This window comes from Chironomus tepperi, unplaced genomic scaffold, assembly GCF_022539635.2.
Source record: "Chironomus tepperi strain 1889 unplaced genomic scaffold, CSIRO-AGI_Ctep_v1 contig_81, whole genome shotgun sequence".
In the NCBI taxonomy this organism is placed as follows: Eukaryota; Metazoa; Arthropoda; class Insecta; order Diptera; family Chironomidae; genus Chironomus; species Chironomus tepperi.
The window spans coordinates 777,722-799,140 of NW_027226203.1; the positions used below are offsets into that span (position 1 = coordinate 777,722).

Sequence of the window (21,419 nt, forward strand, 5' to 3'; positions counted from 1 at the left end):
AAGAAGAAAAAGGACATGATTTGAGGAACAGTATTGTAATTTAAACGACGACATAATGGATTAATCCACTAAAATTTGAATCCCTCTTTAAAAGTCACTTAATTATCTAATAAAGTGGTGTGCAATCTGTGAGTCGCGGCACACTGTCAAGTTAATTTGGAAATTATATGAACCGTATGCCGTGTATCTGGAGAAATCTATCAATATAGACAGTATTGCAATGGGTATTGGAAATTGACATGCGAAAGCCGGTGATAGAACCCGCTTTAGTCCCACCAATCTAAATCTTAGATAATAGCTTAATTTTACATCATTTTGGCAGTTATCTAATGGGAAAAATTGATAAAAACAAATCTACGTGCTGCTATGTAGGTAGACAAAATGAAAGTCAGGAAATAAGAGGAAAAATTCTCAAAAAAAAAAGTTTAAAAGGTCACAAAAAGGAAGGAAATTTTTCATTCTTTTCAGAAGCACATCACTCAATGTAGTTTTCAGCTTCAATAAATTTAACAATTTTTTTTATTGTTATTTACAATATTATTGGCAAGACGATCCCAATTATATCGTCAATAAATATCCCATGCATGTTGATATCGATGCCAATTAAAAAAAAAATGAAAATTTTTCCTGATACGAGAAATTGAGATTGAGTTAACAAGATGATGGGACATGAGCATGTATCGCATCAATTGTTATTGATTATATGTTGATTTTGCCAGTGAAATTTACACTTGATTGACTTGGAAATTCTCTTGGTAGAATAAAAAAAGAAAGGATTTTTTTTTTATTGTTGACTTAACATTTTTCAATTGATTTCAACTTTTGGGTACAAAAACCATCCAATTATTTTAAAAAAAATTTTTTTTTGAATTTCTTGAACTGAAAGATGACCATCGTAGCTATATCCCGAGTGACACAAATGAAGAAGACTCTACAAAGTCTCTTTCCCGAGCGGCTTCCATTTGCTGTTAATAAAAGAGGCGTAAAGGAGTCTCTTCTTAATTATTTGCTTACTTCGCTGGTCGTACAGATCATTGCTGACCTCTCTGGGGTATAACATGAAGCTGCCTACCATTTGGTAAATTCCAATACCAAGCGCAAAACTGTTTCTATCAAACAGCTCCCTTCTTAGATTTATTTGGTGATCCACGAGCTCTTTTACCATCAAGAAAGTCAGATTTGATAAACCTAAATTAATGGAGCTTCTAATAACATGTCTAGACCGTCCAAACGTCATTAATTCGTATCACTTGGGTCTTATTAACACCAAATAAAAGCAACCTCCAGGTTGATGCCATATGGCAGCCATTTGGCTTCTATTTAGCGGAGACTTCATCATTTGAGATACTCGGGATATGATGATAGAGAGAAGTTTTAGTTGTAATAACTGAAGCATGTTTAATGGCAACTACTGTCAGAAAACTTAATAAATCAAAGGATTTTTTTCATGAAATAAGTGGATATGATGATGTTGAATTGCAGCTGAAGTTAGCTTTTATCAATCTTAATAGGAGCTTATCCAGGGAGTAGTCAAACTTCCTCTCATCAGTTTATCAGTTGGCAAAGGCATTCATTAAGAACTTTATTTACCATTCCTAATTGATCCCCAAAAATCGGCATAATGACTCGTATATGATGCATATCAATGATATATCCACAAAACTAATTCAAGGAAGTAGACGAAGAGGTTTTGTGTTAAACAAAGTTGAGGATAGATTTTTAGTATTTTACTCATATAATTTCTAATGAAAGAAACTCCTAGAATCGTTCTTGATCAATCAGTCGAATGCACTCCAGACCCAACCCATCAAATCTCCTCTAAACCAAATCCATCAATATAAATCTTCCACCTATCCATCTTTAAATCTTTCATAATTTCAAAAAATAATTTAAATTCTCCACACAGCATTAAATACAGATACAAAATTCTAAAGTCACTTCCAACATCATAATCAGGATCATTTCAATTGATTTAATCTTCAATATCGTGTCAATAAAAAGAAAAAAAGTTTGGAATGAGACACAGACTAACTTATAAGGTTCATTCACAACATGATATCACACAAATTGATCTCAATTTCAATTTCAAAAATTCTTTTTTAATGTCGTCTCAACATATGTTGATTGTATGGAAATTTTTGAAATGGATATGAGGTGATTGTTCTTTGTGGGGATTTTGTGATGAATTTGGATTGGAATTTTTGGAAATTTTGCTCAATTTTTGTAGAATATTGAACTTTTTTGTAGAATTTTGCCCAATTTTTGTAGAATTTTGCACATTTTTTGTAGGATTTTGCTCAATTTTTGTACATTTTTGTAGAGTTTTACTCAGTTTTTGTAGAACTTTGTACATTTTTGTAGAATTTCGCTAAATTTTTGTAGATCTTTGTAAATTTTTGTAGGATTTTGCTCAGGTTTTGTAGAATTTTGCTCAATTTTTGTAGGATTTTGCTCAGTTTTTGTAGAATTTTGCTCAGTTTTTGTAGAAATTAAATGACAGAAATTTGCTCAGTTTTTGCAAAATTTCATTCCAACTTTACAAATATTTGCTCAGTTTTGTAGAATTTTTTGTCATTTTTCCATAAATTTGCTTCAATTCTCTTCCAGTGGATCCTCAAATCCATTTCATCTGTAAATAAAAACCAAGAAAAATAAAGTCAAAAATCAAAAGAGATACAAAAAAAATTATTCACATCCAGACACAAGAAGTAGATTCATAAAATTGAAAATGAATAGAATGAATTTGTATATGTTTATGCTACATGTTTTGATACAAAATATCATCATCATCATCATCAAGATAGTCGGTTGTATACATAAAATATGAAATTATGATTGAGCATGTTGACAACAACATTTAACTTTTCTAATTGAATGCTTTTGATACGACGACAGATGTATTTATGTTTCATATTCACAAATTGATTTTATATTGAAAATCAGAAGCATGAATTTGTCTTTGGAAAATGTTTATGGATATGTTGGGGGTAGGTGTGGAGGTGGAATGGATATTGATAAAGTTGGGATTTGGGAGTTCGTTTAGGGATGGAAATAATTTGACTTAATCTAAAGTCGTGTGCTGCTTGCAGTGTGGTTTGATTTTAACTTTTTCTCATTTTTAGTTAAATTTCAATAAATTTTTGAATTTATTTCTTAAATAAAATGCATTTAAACCTTGCTGAGCAATAGGGGTAATTATTTTTTGGAACCATGATCTAACTTGGAGCCTAGGTTATCACAAAAAGCCTTCCATCTAACTCAATTGCTGCCTACTTCACAAATTCTCTTATTTGACATCTAATTGACATTCTTTCGTCAATATTCTACGTCAAGTTGCGTTAAAAGCAGCAGAACTACCTCAGAGCAGTGAGGCACCAACCCCCAATCATCATACAGATCCCCCTCAACCCAATTCCATCCTCATTTTCTCACCTCATTATGAAAATATAAATTAATATCCAAAAATTTTCTCAATTGAAATGAATATTAATTTATTAACAAAAAATGATGAATTTTCATATTGTGATAAATGATTTAAAGTCTCATCAGAACTCTTTCTCTAATTTTCACTCGACAAGCTTCAAAATCTTTGATTTAGATATGAATTTATTTATGATTTTGTATTTGTATTGGAGGATATAATGTAGTAGATGGTGGGATATGGATTGAAGTAAAAAGGGGAAAGGTTTTTGCTTGTTATCGGATGTTGAAGTTGAGTCGGATTTTGTATGGAGTCGAGTGGACTTTAGGGTTGACTTTTCGATAGTCGCTTGAAGTGTAATGCACTTGTTGTATCTCAAACAATGCAAATTTACGATTTTCGGTGTTTCGTCTGTGCTGAGCAACCTTTTGTAACACGGCACTCCTCAGACTCCGAGATTTTCAAGTTTTTTCTACCTTAAAAAAGGATTATTTTAAACTTTTTCAGTTCAAATTTGGGACCTTTTTCTAAATCGTCAATTTTTGGGTTTTGAGATTTTTCATTCCAAACTGCCATAATCAAGCCAGGGCACGAAGGTTGTCGACCACTGTGTTAAGTAATAAGTAAAAGGATATTTGTTGGATATTGAAAGAGAAGTGATTATAGAAGATGAGGATTAATGAAGATTAATGCATAAAATTAGGGGACGTTCAAATTTTGCACCCCTCAAACACCCTGCCTCCCTCCTTCCCAGAAGAGCGTTGATTTTCCAAATTTTATCAAAAATGTATGAAAATTCACCAAAAATTCCTAAATTTACTAAAATCCCCAAAATAATCCACATCACCATTCAATATCATCATCCACCCCCTTCCCCCTCCTCCCCCACTTTTCCCGATCCATGAAAGCAACTAAATTTATGTATTGTTGTCTAAATCATCAAGCATAAAAGTCAAATCTGATTTGTATTCAAATCAATCATGAAACTTGTACGACAACATGAAGAAGGCAATGAAGCAATGTGAAATATTTTCTAAAATGTACATACATAACAAAACAGATATAGCTTTTTGAGACAGAATATAATTTTCTGAAGGAGATTGAATCGGATGAGGGGTTGGGGGTTGAGGGGTGACTTTTTTTTGAGATGTGAAGATAAGGAATGGAGTGGATGGGTTTTGATTCAAGATTTATGTTTGAAAAGAAGAGGAAAAATGTTAAATGGGAGGTGACCTGAAAATGAGCAGATGAAAATATCATCTTTTGCTATTTTGTGATGTATGACATGATAAACGAACGAGACAGGATAAATTAATTGATATTGTATAGTCAATAGGGCAATAAAGATGAAGAATGAATCGACAAAAAAAATATTGAGATCGAAATGCTCGATGGGTGTAAAATTTATTCATGAATTGACAACAAGCAGTGTCAAAGTTTTACTTTTTTACAATTTTTTTATGGGAAATATTGTTCATTTTATTAAGTGCACCTGGATTTATTGGCTTTCATGTTTCATTTTTGTGAATTGCAATTGAATATTTATGAGGAAAATTTAATGGAAATTTTTTATTTTGTCCACAACTTTTTTTGTCTTGTTTGACTTGATGTTGAAAACTTAGTTTATTATCTAGCAATGAATTATGCAGGTAGTTATCACTATTAATTAAATTTAAAAATACCTATATAATATGAATTTAGAAAATTAAGATTTAAATTACAAAGTACAAATTAAAAATTAGAAAAGATTTTAAAATTGAAACTAAGTTAAATTTTTTAAAATTATGACTGAAATTCGATTGCAACTTTCCGACGAAGTCCTCAATAGAGGGTATTTACAATATGTAGAAATTTTTTTTAAAAATTAAATAAAATTAAAATTTTGGTTATTAAAATTAAAATAAATTTTTTAAAAATTTAAATGAAGCTTAAATGTTAAATGGTTATCTGTTAAACAGACAATCTACCTTAATGTGATTTTATTTATTCACAGAGTGGCACTTGGACTTTCACCAGCCTATTTACAGAGACATTTGATAAAAGCAGGCGACCAACACCATTACTCAACCAGAAGAAACAACGAATACCAATTGAAGAATTATACTAAAGCATCATCACAAAATTCTTTATTTTACAACGGCTTAAAGCTATATAATAGTTTCATAACATATAAAAAGACAAGAACCTCAGACACGAAACTTTGCACAAAAGCAATTGCTATTGAATATGTAAAATCAAACTTCCCCCTTGAATAAATCCGGGAACCTATCATTAGTACATCAGACTCACGTGGTGCACCCATGTACAAACGATAGTCGCAGCATACTGTGATCGCAATCTAAAAGGTCTTATCCTTACTCCTGTCTTTAAGGTGCTCGTAAATGTAGATTGAGTATGTACAGTATTTCGATAGATGCGCGATAATCACAGTAAGACGCAACTTTTTTGACCTGCAATAATTTAAACAATCTCATTTAGCCTTTATTTTGGTATAAATAATGCAAAATTTTTCCAAGAAATATCATTCAGCTTCTCAATCTCGAAATTGAAATTAGTAAAGAAATATCAGAATTATACATATTTTATTGTTAATCAAATACCGTTGGTAATAAATTTATTATATTATTATTATTATTATTATTAAATGTAAAAAAAAAATTGTTAAAATTGTCAAAAATTAAAAAGATTTTAAAATTTAAAAAAAAAATATATTTAAATTTAATAATTTTGAAATAGTTACAGTCTTGGACCAAAATAGACGAAACAATTTTGTCCAAAAAGGAAAAAACTATTTTGACCTGCAAAAATGTAAACAATCTCATTTTTGGTATAAATAATGCAGATTTTTCCAAGAAATATCATTCAGCTTCTCAATTTCGAAGTGAAAACAATAACAAATCTCAGCAATCTCAAAAATTATTCAAAACAAAAAATCTCAGCGATCTCAAAGGATTAAATATAAACAAAAGGTTTAAATCTTCATCAAAGCATAAAATACCAAAATGGAAATTGACTGGGAAAACGTTACAATCGAGTTCAATGCAGAAAATAGCAATGTCTCAGCTAACGACCATCAGGACCTACTGAATGAACTCTTCGAACTACCAACACATCCACTGAACATTGAACAACCTTCAGGAGTCGAACAAACTCAGCCTATTGTTCAACATACTGAAATCTATGGATCAGATTCCGATCAGCTTAACATTCACAGTCAGCAGATCGAACTAACAACTGAAGTTCAACCAAACTCTGAACAACCTCAACAGACTCATTCAACTAAAAGATCTAGACATCAAATGGAAGAATTACCAGAACTCAAGGACTACTTGGATGGAATCTTCGACGAGGATGCAGTACTTCTCCAACAACATCAACACATTGAAGGAACCCAATTTCAAGTTGATCCAGAACTCCAAAACTTAATCGAAGAGTATGAAATCTTCGAGGATTATGAAATCGAAGACGACGAGGATGTACCGCTTCCTCAACAACACCAATACATTGAACACAACAATGAATCTGACGACGCAATTTACTACTGCGATGCATGCTCACTAGACTTCCCGTCGATCGCATACCTCAAAAGACATCAGAACACAAAGAAGCATCATCGTGCAATGAGAATGCAACAACGAGGAAAGAGAGTAAACCAGAAGAAAAAATACATAAGAAAGGATGAAATCAATGCTGGATCCCAAATTAAAAAGGAAGTTAGGACAATTGCTGATTTCTTCCAACAGAAGGACAGTACTATCAACAACCTGACAAGTGATGACCAATCACGACTGAACATGATTGATAGTCAAGACTCAAAAACTGATACAGCAAAGAATTTCTATGAGAACTTCGACCTGGACATCGAGAACGAGGAACCTGCAGCAAAAATTCAAAAACTATCACCTGTTGAAGAGTTAATGACAGATCAGCCATTGGTTCAACATCAAACAATACGTGGTAACGTTCTTATTTCAAGAACATCCAGTCAACCATTGGCCCATGTCCAACAACAGCAAATTGCTGAGATTCAACATCGACCAATTGCTTATGTTAAGCAACAGCCAATCGCCCAAAGCCAACAACATCCAGTACAACAAGCACCAGCCATCCTCCAGTTACAACAACCAAATTCAAAGATTCAATGCCAAATGTGTCCAAGAACTTTCAACCTCCGCTGCCACTTTACACAACACATGAACATGGCCCATTCTGAAAACCGAAACTTCAAGTGCTCAAAATGTGGCAAGAAATTTCCAGACCAAGAATCACTCAACAGTCACATGGAAAAACATTTAGGTGATAAGCCATTCCGATGCTCAAAATGTGTAAAGTCTTACAACAACAAAGTCGACCTTAAAAGACACGAAAAGACACATGAAGATGTCAAGGATCACATCTGTCCAATTTGTGGAGGTGGATTCGTCCGCTACGATCATCTCGAGAAGCATTTGTTGGTTCATCAGAGGAAAATGGTGGGAAATTAAGAACCTAGTCTGATTAAGGCTAAAGAACTTGATGTAAGAACCTAGTCTGGTTGAGGCTAAAGAACTTAATGTAAAAAAATGGAAATAAAAAATTAGAAACAAAAATACAAAGACTTATTATTTTTAAGGCACACTTTACTTAATTTTCAGGAATAAACAGCATATCCTCAATCTAGTCCTTAACACCCCCTTCCAATCTGATAACCTCTAAAGCATCACATCACCCAATTAGTTCACCTCAATTATTTAATCATCCACTTATCCACTTCCATCAATACTTCCACATCTCCTTCCCATAAGCTGCTCATTTGTCCAACAAAATAAAGGAAAAAAAAAAATAAAAGAACACTTTACCGATTTCATGCTGAGTGAGAGATTGTGTCTGATATGAAAAGGAAGAAGAGAAAAATAGGAACTAGAGGGAGGAAATGAACAACAAGAAAAATCGCATAACTGCCTTCAGTGAGTAAATTGTAAAAACAAAAGGAAAAACATTGGAATGGGAATAAAGGAACGGAAAATGCATGCTGTTATTTAGCGCAATATTTTTACTTCCTTACTTGTGTTCAATTTTTATAACAAATTTGTGTATGGAATATATTTATGAAGGGTTGTGTAAGTGAGTAATAGTGGCTAGATGGAGGAGGGGGAGGTTGTATTTAGGAAACTAGTAACAACTGATCTAGTATTTATGACATGAAACACACTCTTGGGTTGCTCTTGGGTTTCGGGGATCAGATAAATAATAAATAGTTACCGTAGGATTGGATGGGATGCCACTATAAACTGATGAATCTGATTGCATGCAGTTGATAGGAATACTATTGAACTTGATTTTAGCTACTATCAAGCGGTACCTAACTGGACAACCAGGTTCAGGCGTCATCTATATGATACAAAGTATCAACATCGATCTCTTTGGCAGCAGAGATCAATTGTGACTATAGTTCGACCATTGCATGCAAGCATCCGCAGACAGATACAAATCTTGCATACAAGTGCTAGAATTTAAATGAAATTGTTTGCGAACTGTATGCGCGTACTTGCATGTAATTGTCGAACCCTAGTTGCGAGGGTTCGAACCTCCTTTGTCAGCTTCTATTGTTCTAGATGTGCATCCAGATGCGACTGAATGCCTGCTATTTTTTGCATCTATGCGCATCTAATTTTGGCAAAATTAAATAAAATTTCTAAAATCGGCCGAAATCCTTGAAGAGTGTTTTAATGATAAGCTTGAACCCTATTGGAAACATACCCTATTGAGATCGCAACCTATGTTACCATGAGACCCAGAACTATCGGAAGTGAATCTTCATACTTCAATCGACAGTCCAATATGCACTTCAACTTCATTTCCTTCACAATAATGCTTCCTTTTGTTTCTCTGTTTTTATTTTCCCTTCAATACATGAATATATTGTGAATCTCCTAACCTCAATCAGTACAAAAAAAAGGCACAATAAGAATGAGTTAAATTGCCGCCAAAATGTCTACAAACCACGCCTTCAATCGACTTTTAGTAAAATTTATAGATTAAGATGGGAATGTCTTGACTTAATTTATAATTTTTTGTAGATCTCCTTATGCAAACTCAATATTTTTGTTTGTGAATTGTGTGTCGTGCCTTTATTGCACATTCGCAACCATAATTTTCAATATTTTTTTTTGTCGGATGGTAAAAAAAAGTGTTTTTGGCAAATTACAAAAAGCACTCAAAAAGATTTCAGCTTAATAAATATTTGATATATGTGCAATAAATTGATATAGCATATTGAGCCACACTGCTGTTCATCCCTATTGTTGTTGAAAATTTATGAATCGGCTTGTATGGAAGGAGGGAATAATATTGAAATTACATTTGGCGCACTTTGAATTTATGCAAAATACTGCAAGAATGTATTTAGAGTTTTTTTTTGTGCATGCCAAATGTTGTAAGTGATGAAGATGATGTAGGGGTTGCGTATTTTTTGTAATGCATATCATAGGCGTCTTTGCCCTTTCTGGGTTATTAATCTGAAGGAACACATGAGGGTCATTCACCAGAGTCTATTGTTGGGTCTTTTAGCTAATTTTAAAGGTTGATTCATTTATTTAATTGACAGACGGAAGCGCTAGCGATAGAACCAGTTTTAGACTTCATCTGAGTGAAGTCATGGATCATGAATGATCTGTATTGTCCATACAGTAAGTAAATGAGTAAGCCTATGTCGCTCGAATTAATCAGAGCCTTGTTCGACTTCGCCTCATTATGTGACTTGGATTGACGGTTTCCACTATGAGAAGATGACACTGAAAATACATGACTCAGCAATGGTCCAAATTCCAGCCATAATTCAACTTTACTCTAATCTGAGGCCGGATTTAACTAAAATCTGAATTAGGATTTGGAAAACACTGATCCAGGATCAGATTTTTGAACATTTCTACTAGGTGTGCTTTCCAGATGAGGTTGGCACTGGTTGGTACATGGTTTGGATAAGCCTAGTGCAATACATGACTGAATAAGTTCCACATTCACGTACCTTTTGGAAAACACAGATCTTTTGGAAACCAGTCGAAAGAGATAGCTGCAAACGACATCTAAGTCAGTCCATTGATCACAATTGATCTGTACAACTTACGAAGTAAATAAGTTCAATCTCTAAGTCATCAAAAGCAAATATCTCGAAATTCTTTTCCCAATAATCCCATCCAGTCTCCCATCATCACCACACAAATTAAAATAATTTCAATAATATTTGCTCATAACAAATAGGTCTGTTTAATTTGCATGTTCATAACACGATAATATCTCCATAATTGTGTAATTAAATTAGTTTGAGAATCTTAAAGTTGAATTTAATTTACAAAATTTTACTCGAAGCAAAATTCAATATGAAGAAAACCAGACGACCAAAATTAAATTCCATAATGAAAAAGCAGAACAAGAAAACTTACGTAAAATCAACAAAAGCCGAGCCTACATGTCGAGTCGGAGAGAAATTAAAATATCGATTGAGTTTCTTGCCTTTTACACTAAATACATAATGTACATTAGAATATGTATACGTTGAATGTTAAGGCAATATTATGCAATATAAAGGCATTGCTCCCAACATTCACATCATCATCTCTCACTTCCCTTTCTAAAATAAGTTAGATGTTGATAATCTGGATTAGGAGGTTTGAAGGGTTAATAGCGCATATTGGAGACTTTTTGGGGATGTTGATCGGTTGGTCGGAATTTAGGGGAGCATGTCTTTGACTTGGCATCATCTAGACTTAGCTTTGGCTAGGAGCCTTAATTTTTAAACATAGATCTTCATCATTTTCATCAATTTTTGAATTTGTCTAGATTAATACAATGTCTAAATGTCCCTAATTAATCTGGAGGTGTTAAATACTGGTAACCACTAAATCTGATGCTGTACCATTCAGATCATACAGTTCCAATCAAATGAGTGCAATAGGGCAGTATCGTGCCTGCTAAGGCACTGCATCGCCATATTAACAATAAGACACGAAAATGCCCTGATGGCATCATGATGACAAGTTTTGGTTCATTTTTATGGAGAAAATTCCAATTTGCAGCACTGTGTCGCTGGAGTACATAAATCGGGTTCACCGCTGTTCGGGTATCTTTCTTACTTACTTTCTTGAAGAATCCTACCAAATAATGGTCATAATCGCTTTGTGTCGTTTAGGTATCTTCCTTATTTATTTTCTTGATGAAAGCACAAGCGGGCCCTAAGTTGCATTTAGAGCTCGTCAGAGCTGGTTCTGTATTTAGATAACTTCTAGCCGTTTATAATTGCCAGCACTTCTACATTATTGCTCACACAGAAATCCCATGAGCTCTTATGCCTACCTCTAGCTGCTCGTCTATACCTTCACCAAAATGCCATAATCAACTAATCATTCAATCATAAAATTTATGCTTCCCTTAAAAATACATTTTTTCTCATTCATTTGCACACACACAATACTGAGAGAGAACTAGTAGGAGAGCACAGTAGCCCATATCCATAATTTACCTTCTCATGAAAACGTAAATGAGTCATTAGAATAAATTAAGAAGTTGAATAAGTTTTGCAGAGAAAAAAAAGCCTTTTGCAGTTCTTTTGCTTCGTTTTTTCATTCATTGAATGTAATTTCCATTGAAAGTACTTAATTTGTGCTTTAGGACTTGCTCTATTCATTTACTTTTTGATTGTTTGGAGATTTTTTATGAGGAATGGATGAATTTGTAAGGAAATTTGAGGATTTAGACTTCTTAATTTGGAAGGTAAAGTGTCTTGAAGCTAATCCTTTAGAAAATCTGGTGTACCTTCCTCATTGCCCCATTTACCTTATTGCTACATAGCAGATAGCTGACCAGACCCCAGACATCAACTCATCACACAACACTCACTCCATCCTGCAACAATCTTTCAATCTTATTCAAAAAAATCATAAAATGAAGAACAAATTGAATTAACAAAAGAATTCTTCTTCCATTTGTATGGTCATGAGTGGCAGACAGGCAAGCATTCTATTTGGTTATTTTCTTTTGCCGATGGTTGAATGAATTTACAAAACAATGAGTATGAAATTATGCTTGGCATGATTATTGAATCATGCATGTTGTAGCTTAAAGTAACTTGTAGATGATCGTTGTGGATAAAGGAAAGCTTTGGATCTTCTGCAGACTTTCTGAGGGTTGGTAGGGGTTGAGGTTGATTGGACTCAGGGTCGATAGATACTTAATACTACTTCCTTGACTGGGACTCATGTAGACCTTTTGCCAAGCGGAAAGAACGTATAAATCCGGCTCTATTTTTCGAGATCTTTTTTCAGTTTGGAATGTTAAGAACTTAAGCGTCTAGTCATACACATCCAATCAAGAAATATTTTGACCTTCCTGAAAATCACTCACTTTCTTTACTTAGTTGGCTGGGGTGCAGGAGGGTCCATTACCGCTCATAGCTAATGTCTTTAGACAGATTTTTCCTTCGAATCCTCCTGCCAGTTCGGGATATTAAGGGCTCTAGCTTCCTATTCAACAAATTCAATCTTAGAATTCTTCGATCTTCCTTGCGATCACTTGCCATCCACAAACTCTGCAGTTGTTATTTTAATTACTAGGGCATCACTTGGCTTTCTGTATACATGGCCTGTCCATCTCAAGCGTCGATAGCTTCTCTCAAATTGATCCGGCTGGGATACAAGATTGTGGCTGTTCCATTAATGGCCATATATGACGCTTTATCATATAGTCGAATAATCCCCGATAGCTCAGTGGTAGGAGCATGCGACTGAAAATCATAGGATGTTGGTTCGAGTCCCACTCGGGATCCATTGTTCAAACTCTAACTAATCAAACTCTAGCAGAAGTTTTCGAAAGATAGAGCTGTCTACAGACGTTCTTTAAACGCGGCATTGGGCCCCAGTTCGCCCCAGCCGAGGAAGTAAAGTAAGTAAGTAACCTCTGTGGTATCTACCACAATATAAGAACAAGCAAAAACCTCTATAAACCCTACAAATCCACCGCTTCCTAGTGTTGCGCTTTCCTTAATGCTAACTTTATTGCATTATTCCCAGCCATATAAACACCATTAATCCAACATTTTTTTTATCCCCAACTCCACCTTCAACTATCCTTCTCCATCCTGTGTATGTGTACACTTCATAACATTTCGTGTCAGAAAGCACTTGAGCTTGAAAATGAATTGTAATAGGATACAATTTTCATTACTATTTATGTACAATATTCACATAAATGATAAAAAATAATTTTTTTTCCTACTTTTTTTATTTTTTGCTCGTAAAAAACCTTAAGTTCAACGAATAAATTGCATGGGAAATGATTTTTCTTTGTTTTGGATGTGAACAGTACTCCTGATTCTATTTCTGCAAGAAGGAATACATAAATCAAAATAAAAAAAGTGGAATTTTATTGCAAAAAATGTTAAACAGTTGCAAATTAAGTTGAGAATCAAGTTTGATTAAGAATGCTTGTTAATTAGGCTTTAAAAGGTTTTAGATTTACGACAATTTAATGGATTTGAATAACTAGTCGTAATGGGTCGTAAGGTTATGAAATGTATGTGCCTAGTAGCTTCAAAGTGAAGCCGTTGAAGTAGAGATCAGTGTTCGAAGTCATTTCGAATATTGTATGAATAAAGTCGATTCAAGTCGAGACTAGGTCTGCTAGTTCAAAGCTGCTAATTTAATTATTCCATTGATCAAGAGATGCTTAAGACCGAAGTGCTAATCTAGCAGCTTATGGGAAGGAGATGTGGAAGTATTGATGCTCAAGAGGTTATCAGATTGGAAGGGGGTGTTGAGGACTAGATTGAGCTTATGCTGTTTATTCCTGAAAGATAATTTAGTGACTCTAATTTGTGCCTTAAAAATAATAAGTCTTTGTATTTTTGTTTCTAATTTTTTTATTTAATTTTTTTACATTAAATTATTTAGCATTAATCAGACTAGGTCCTTACATCAAGTTATTTAGTCTTAAACAGACCAGGTTCTTATATCAAGTTCTTTAGCCTTAAGCAGACTAGGTCCTTACATCAGATTTTTGAGCCTTAAACAGACTACGTTCTTAATTAAGTGCCATTTTTCTTTGATGAACCAACAAATGCTTCTCCAGATGATCGTAGCGGACGAATCCTCCTCCACAGATTGGACAGATGTGATCCTTGACGTCTTCGTGAGTCTTTTCGTGTCTTTTAAGGTCGACTTTGTTGTTGTAAGACTTTACACATTTTGAACATCTGAATGGCTTATCACCCAAATGCTTTTCCATGTGACTGTCGACTGATTCTTGGTCTGGAAATTTCTTGCCACATTTTGAGCACTTGAAGTTACGGTTTTCAGAGTGGGCCATGTTCATGTGTTGTGTAAAGTGGCAGCGGAGGTTGAATGTTCTTGGACAAATTTGGCATTGAATCTTTGACTTTGGTTGTTGTAACTGAAGGATGGCTGGTGCTTGTTGTTGGATGTGGGCTAATGGTTGACGGGTTTGTGGAAGTTGACTGGCTGTTCTCGAAATAAGAACATTGCCACGTACTGTTTGATGTTGAACGAATGACTGATCTGCCATTATTTCTTCAACAGGTGATAATTTTTGAATTTTTGCAGCAGGTTCCTCGTTCTCGATGTCCAGGTCGAAGTTCTCATAGAAATTCTTTGCTGTATCAGTTTTTGAGTCTTGACTGTCAATCATGTTCAGTCGTGATTGGTCATCACTTGTCAGGTTGTTGATTGAATTGGTGTGTTGGAACTGATTATTCCCTGTCATGGATTGCTGCTTAATTTGACTGACTTCATTCCTTCTTAGGTATTGTTTCTTCTGGTTGACTTTCTTTCCTCGTTGTTGCATTTTCAATGCACGCTGATGCTTCTTTGTGTTTTGATGTCTTTTGAAGTATGCGATGGACGGGAAGTCAAGTGAGCATGGTTCGCAGTAGTAAATTCCAGTTTCATTGGAATTGTGTTCAATGGCTTGATGTTGTTGAGGAAGCTTTACATCCTCGTTGTCTTCGACGATTCCATATTCAGTGATTATGGAATCGAGATCTAGATCAGTTTCAAAGTGTTGGTGTTGTTGATGAAGGTTTACATTCTCGTCGATGATTCTATCCAAGTAGTCTTTTAGTTCTGGTAATTCTTCCATTTGTTGTCTTGATCGTTTAGTTGGTTGAACTAGCTGAGGATGTTCTGTTATTGGTTGAACTTCAGTTGGTTGGATGATCTGCTGAGGTTGAATGTTAAGTTGATCTGTAGCTGATTCATAGATTTCAGTATGTTGGACAATCTGCTCAGGTTGTTCAATGTCAAGTTCATTGATTATTGGTTGGACCTCCGAAAATTGTTCAATGTCCTTCGGTTGCGTTGGTAGTTCGAAGAGTTCATTCAGTAGGTCCTGATGGTCGTTAGCTAAGACATTGCTATTTTCTGCGCTGAAAATGAATGTAATTTTTTCCCAGTCAATTTCCATTTTGATAATTTATTTTTTGATGAAGATTTGAACCTTTTGTTTATTTTTAAAAAAATAAGATCGCTGATATTTTTGTTATTGTTTTGAATAAGCTGAGATCGATGAGATTTTGGTGGTTTGTTATTGTTTTCACTTCGAGGTTGAGAAGCTGAATGATATTTCTTGGAAAAATCTGCATTATTTATACCAAAAATGAGATTGTTTACATTTTTGCAGGACAAAAAAGTTTCGTATATTTTGGTCAACCAAATGTAACCTGTTGTAACTTGTTACCATCTTTTTTGACTTTATGTGGACAATATTTATTATTATTATTATTATGTTATCAAATTTTCTTTTTGGATAGAAAAGCTGCTTAAGGTTTAAACTATACATCAATGCATCTAACCATTACTTGTGTGAAGACGAATTAGGTGTCTTTGAGAGACGCGTGCTATGAGCGATTTATGGCCCTTTGAAGGAAGGAGAAGAATACAGGACTAGACATAATAATGAACTTTATCTGTTATTCAAGGATGCAGATATAGTGACAGTACTACGTGCTAATCGCTTGAGACGGGCAGGTCATGATGGCATGTGTTGAAAAGGACGCCATTGATCACACTTGATCTGGACGTCCAGCGAATTAAGTAAGTAAGTATGAAAAATCCCAAACTAAACATGAGAGAGCCATGAAAATCCCATAAATATTTATAAATCTTTATTATTTATTACATCCAGCAATTTCAGTTAAATATAGAAAAATTGATATGACGTGAATTCTTATTTTGGTCAATTCTAAAATATTCTTATCAAGTACTTATTTTGACATAATTATCAAAGCAGAGCTTTAAACTGAACATGAGAGAGCTTCTCTCATTCGTATTATCAAAAGAACTCTCAATCGAGCATCCATTTTCGGTCATTGCAATAAATTTTACACCTGTTTTCTCAATAAATAGTCTCTGGACAGCTGTTATTTGGTTATATTGTACACTTATAGCTTCAAGTTTAGGTAAATATCCAAAAGAATCAAATTTTATTAATTTAAGCGAGTTGTGGTCCAGTGAGATACTCTGGAGATTTTTGAGAGAAGTGAAAATATCTTTTGGAAGTTCAGAAATTTTGTTCCAGCTAAGATCTAAAATTTCTAAGTTTCCTAGTGACTGGAACCAGATGTTAGTCAATTTTGAGATTTTACTGCGTTTAAATTCAAATCTTTTTAAGTTCTTTAAGGCTCCAAAAGCATTATCGGGTACATCAGTTCCATTTTTCATAGTCAGCACTAAACTCTCTAAATTCTGTTGCCTAGAAAATATATTTTCAGGCAGTGCTATTGCCTTGTAGATCTCCAATGTCTTCAAGTTGTGATTCATGCTGAATGTATGATTGTCAATTTTCGTGGTCATTTTTAAATCCAGAATTAAGCTTGAGAGACTTTTGCAGTCCTTGAATGAATTTCTATCTAATTTTTTAATGACACTTCTGGTAAAATCCATGCTTTCTAAGTTCCTGAACTTCTGACTGAGTCTTGATGGAATGTAGGAAAGTTTTGGTTGAAAGTTACCGACAATCCTCTTGACATTGTCATCGCCATATCCACCCAAATGTGATCCATTAATTTTGATAAAATTATTGAGTTGATTTGGATTTTTGATGGTCAATAAGCATGAATACTTGGACACTATAATTGTATAGTCACAATTTAGAATGTCAATTTGAGCTAAAATGAGTGAAATTTGAATTAAAATTAAAATTAACTTTAAAAACATAGTGAAGTTAGTCTTATTCACACAGCACAATCAAATGAGACTTTGTAGAGAATAGAATATTATTGATGTGTAGGATTCTGAGTTTGTGAGATAAGAAATTAATCAGCTGATTATTATTAAGAAGAAAAAGATTGTTCATATTTAGAATTTGCTAAAATTGCGCTAGAGTGATTCAAGGAAAATAATTGTTGAACTAGTGAGGGTACGCTAAACCTTTGCACTCAATAGACCTACAGTTCATAATAGGATTAAAACCACTCCTTAGATGATATTACTACCTGTAGCCTGTGGTCCACCCTAGCGGACAATCAACATAATCATTGAAATGAGAGTGCTCAGTTTTGTAAGTATACTCATGCTCCTTATTTCCTCGAAAATAAGGGTGAATTTGTAATTAAAATAATTTTAGGGGTTTACCAAGATGCGCATGACTGCAGTTTTTGACATCTATGGAGGCCTGCGCATCTAATTTTGCCGAGACCAAATTATTTAATCCCGAAGTACTAAACCATTCCGCCACCGAGTCACTGCAATTCTATGCGCATAACAAGGGTTTTAAAGGGTCGAGGTAAAGTGTGAGCAACAATGCAAAAGTGCTGGGAATTAGAAACTGGCAGAAGTTATCTAAAGACAGATCCAGCTTTCGACGAATTCTAAATGCGGCAATGGGCCCCTTCGCCAAGGAAGTAAAGTAAGTAAGTATGACTAGCGTAATATTTATCTGTCTACGCCATTTGCTTTAGCATTCTCGAAAAAAATTACCCATTATTCAGCATATTGCTGTTAATTAATATAAAAATTCATCCATATCTTAATTTTAAAATCAAACAATTCTTCCACGTATGAGAACAATGCAAATAAAAATAAAATAATTTCCATATCTCGTCCATAATAAGGAACATTCTTTTTTTGTTTGCGTGTTCAAAAAGTCAACAAGCAAAATCCGATTCTTTTATGTGTTGAAAGCAATTTTTTAACAAGTCCATAAAAGCATTTTTTATTTTATTATAAAAAAGCATAAAAAAATAGGAAAATTTTCAATTCCGCTCATTTACATTGAAATTCAAATGTGTAAACTCGCAATTCTTGAGTAAATATTTGACTACAAAATGCTACAAATCCATCATCATATTTTGGATGGTGAATTTTATGCTGAACTCTAATTTGGTCTGGTTTGTTTGGTTTGGTTGAAATTGAGAGGAACATGTTGAACGGGGTAATTGAGACTTAGGGATTAAGATGAATTTATGTGGTTTGGGTGTTGATTTTTCTAACAAATTCAAATTGATGTATTTTGACAGAAATAGGTAATTGAAACTTTTGGGAATGCAGCCATATTTACCGAGCGACACAAATGAAGAAGGGTCCGTCATGGAGCTGTTAAGGTTCCTCTAAACCTCTTTTATTAATACAAAATGGAAGCCGCATTCCTTTGGCAGCCATATGGATGCCTTTTGTCAGCCATATGGACGCCGTTTGTCAACCATGTGTATGTCGTTTGGTAGTCATATAGACTTCGTTTAGCCTACACATTGAGGCGGTTTGAGAGCCTTACGGACGCCTGGCAGTCATATAGAAGCCGATTAGCAGCCACATAGACGCGACTTGTCAGTCATATGAACACAATTGAGCAGCCACATGGACGCCGTTTGACAGCCATATGGACGCATGGTATTCATATGGACGCCGTTTTGCAGCCTTTTAACCTGTTTATGGAGTCGGCTTTCATTTAGTGTTATTAAAAGAGGTTTAGCTGAGCCTTTTTTATTTGTGCCGCTCGGTATTTCACAAAAAATATCCTCCAAAAATCGCAGTAATCTGCAAAAATTCAATTTTTTCCTGGCTCAAAAAACTCAAAATAATTCCATCCATAATATCCATCGACTACATGCGAGAATTCAACATCAAATAAATTTCAATGGCTCAAGGAAGGTAAGCACACACAAAAAAAAATTAATAATAAAAGAAGCTCCTGTAACTATTAACAAGAAAATGCCCCATTACACCATCTCGAACTGCCTTCTTCTTCTTCCTCATAACAATCTTAAATCGTCGACAAAATTCTTCTCCTTTTTTTAAACGAGAATCTCTTATATTTTTTTCTGTAAGCTGAATGGAATGCAAATTACCGTCAGCGTTGGAGTTTCAATCCATAAATTATTTTTTCATATGAAAGTGAAAAAGCCATTGAGGAAGGGCATAAACAGTAACAGTTTTACATCTGCCTTGTTAGTGGAAATTTTTTGTTTTGGGATCCCTTGTGAGGTTTTTGGGGATGACTTTAGGGACATTCAAGTTTGAAAGTATTTTAATGGGATCTTGTTAGTTGCTCAATTTAGTAGATTTGGAGTGTGCTAATCCATGTGTATTGTTGCAAAATTGAACGACACTAATGTGAGGCAATGTGGTCATATTAGGGGGTCAATACATAAGATTTAGAATGTACTGGTGAATTTAGAATGTGTGTGGTTTTTAGTTCAATCGACACTAATCTCAGACAATGGGGTCAATCAGAGGGTCAACTTGTTACATTTGGATTGTTCTAGTCCATGGATGTGATTGCTAGTCTTAAAGTCATAATTAAGAGCATAGAAAGTCATAAGGAGCTCATACGAAATCCATTTAAACTCTAAATTCTGAGTATGCCACTTCATCTAAACTAATTCAATTCTGCATCCCATCACTTCCAAATTACCAGAAAATTTCAAAATCGCTCCAAGAAAAATTCTGACAAAATCTCCCTCAACAATCTCCTCTTTCTTCCCATTTTCCTTCCATTGAATTAGCCATATAAAAATTTAATTTTATGATCACATCATAAATACCTTTTCCACCATCATCGTCGTGTATCTCCATTACATTCTCACCCTTAGTTTTTTGTTGCCAAATTGCCCCTCTTACACGCAGTAATGAATAATTTTCATTTTTTTTCTTCTTCCTTTCTTCCTTACTCACTTACTGTATGTGTTGCTGGTACTTTCTTTTGTGAATTTATAAGAGGAAAATACCACCGCATCCTCATCGACTTTTCTTTTTAATTTCTGTTAAGTTAGATGAGCTGGTTTTAGGGGAAGATGTGAGGGATGTAGAGGTGGATTGAACTGGACTGGATGGGTGTGTTTTTGGAGTTTTTTGGGCATTTTGGCTGATCAAATGCTAATTTTATTAAGAATTGGAATATTATCGATCAAATTTTGAAAAGCTTGCATATTTATGAGCCAAAGTTGAATAGTTAGGAGCCAAAGGGTATAGAACTGACCAGAATGGTCAAAAATGATCAAAAATTGTAAAAAAATCGCCAAAAATTTGTCAAAAATGATCGAAATGTGCTTGATCAGCTACATATAATTTCCAGAAGTTCCATAGCCCAAACATGCTGGTCCAGCCCCTCCAAAAACCCCACCAAACTGCGCTTATCCCCCCCTCACACCACCTTACTTGACACTTTTTTTTCCTCTCATAACATGAAAGGGAAATTAAATGCTGTTAAGTGGAAAAGGTGAAAAGAATTTTGCAGGTGCGAGTTCGTTAATTAATTTTTTTTTGTTCATTCTCATTTTACTTTCTTCTTCATTTTTATGACCTTTTATGGGAAACGTGTTTGTCTCGTTTATGAAAGTTTTCAGCCAAAACTGAGAAAAAAATTTTTCATTTGTTTTAAAAATTAAATTAAAAAAGAATATTTGAGAGATTTAGTTTCGTGTGAGGGAGATAATTAGTTTTTGGAAGGGATTGTTCTGGATTAAATGAAAATTTGGAGTTGGTCTGTTGGGCTTATACTAAAGTATGTTTTAGCT

The 21,419-nt window shown here is 34.2% G+C and overlaps 3 protein-coding genes across 11 annotated transcripts in view; 2 read left to right on the forward strand and 1 right to left on the reverse strand.

Moving 5' to 3' along the window:
• Positions 1-6,423: 6,423 nt before the first annotated feature.
• On the forward strand, positions 6,424-7,905 carry LOC139085720 (putative zinc finger protein 840). The gene has a single exon (XM_070633850.1). It carries the CDS (start codon positions 6,424-6,426, stop codon positions 7,903-7,905), a length of 1,482 nt encoding a protein of 493 aa, XP_070489951.1.
• A 6,445-nt stretch (positions 7,906-14,350) lies between these two features.
• Positions 14,351-17,567, reverse strand: LOC139085696 (putative zinc finger protein 840). The gene has a single exon (XM_070633813.1). It carries the CDS (start codon positions 15,869-15,871, stop codon positions 14,474-14,476), a length of 1,398 nt encoding a protein of 465 aa, XP_070489914.1. The 5' UTR covers positions 15,872-17,567; the 3' UTR covers positions 14,351-14,473.
• Positions 16,778-21,419, forward strand: part of LOC139085697 (lachesin-like) — a 65,305-nt gene continuing 60,663 nt past the window's right edge. The window contains exons 1-3 of one of the 9 annotated variants that reach the window (XM_070633822.1): positions 16,827-16,865; positions 17,888-17,965; positions 18,032-18,317. The gene's annotated coding sequence lies outside the window, so the exon portion shown is untranslated. Of the gene's footprint in view, positions 16,866-17,807; positions 17,825-17,887; positions 17,966-18,031; positions 18,318-19,260; positions 19,555-21,419 lie in introns of those variants that run through there. The other 8 variants (XM_070633819.1, XM_070633814.1, XM_070633815.1 and 5 more) reach the window with 8 other exon arrangements.

What these genes read in the sequence shown, in the direction of transcription:
- LOC139085720 (XM_070633850.1), top strand. Translation starts at nt 6,424, where the DNA reads ATGGAAATTGACTGGGAAAACGTTACAATCGAGTTCAATGCAGAAAAT.
- LOC139085696 (XM_070633813.1), bottom strand. Translation starts at nt 15,871, where the DNA reads ATGGAAATTGACTGGGAAAAAATTACATTCATTTTCAGCGCAGAAAAT.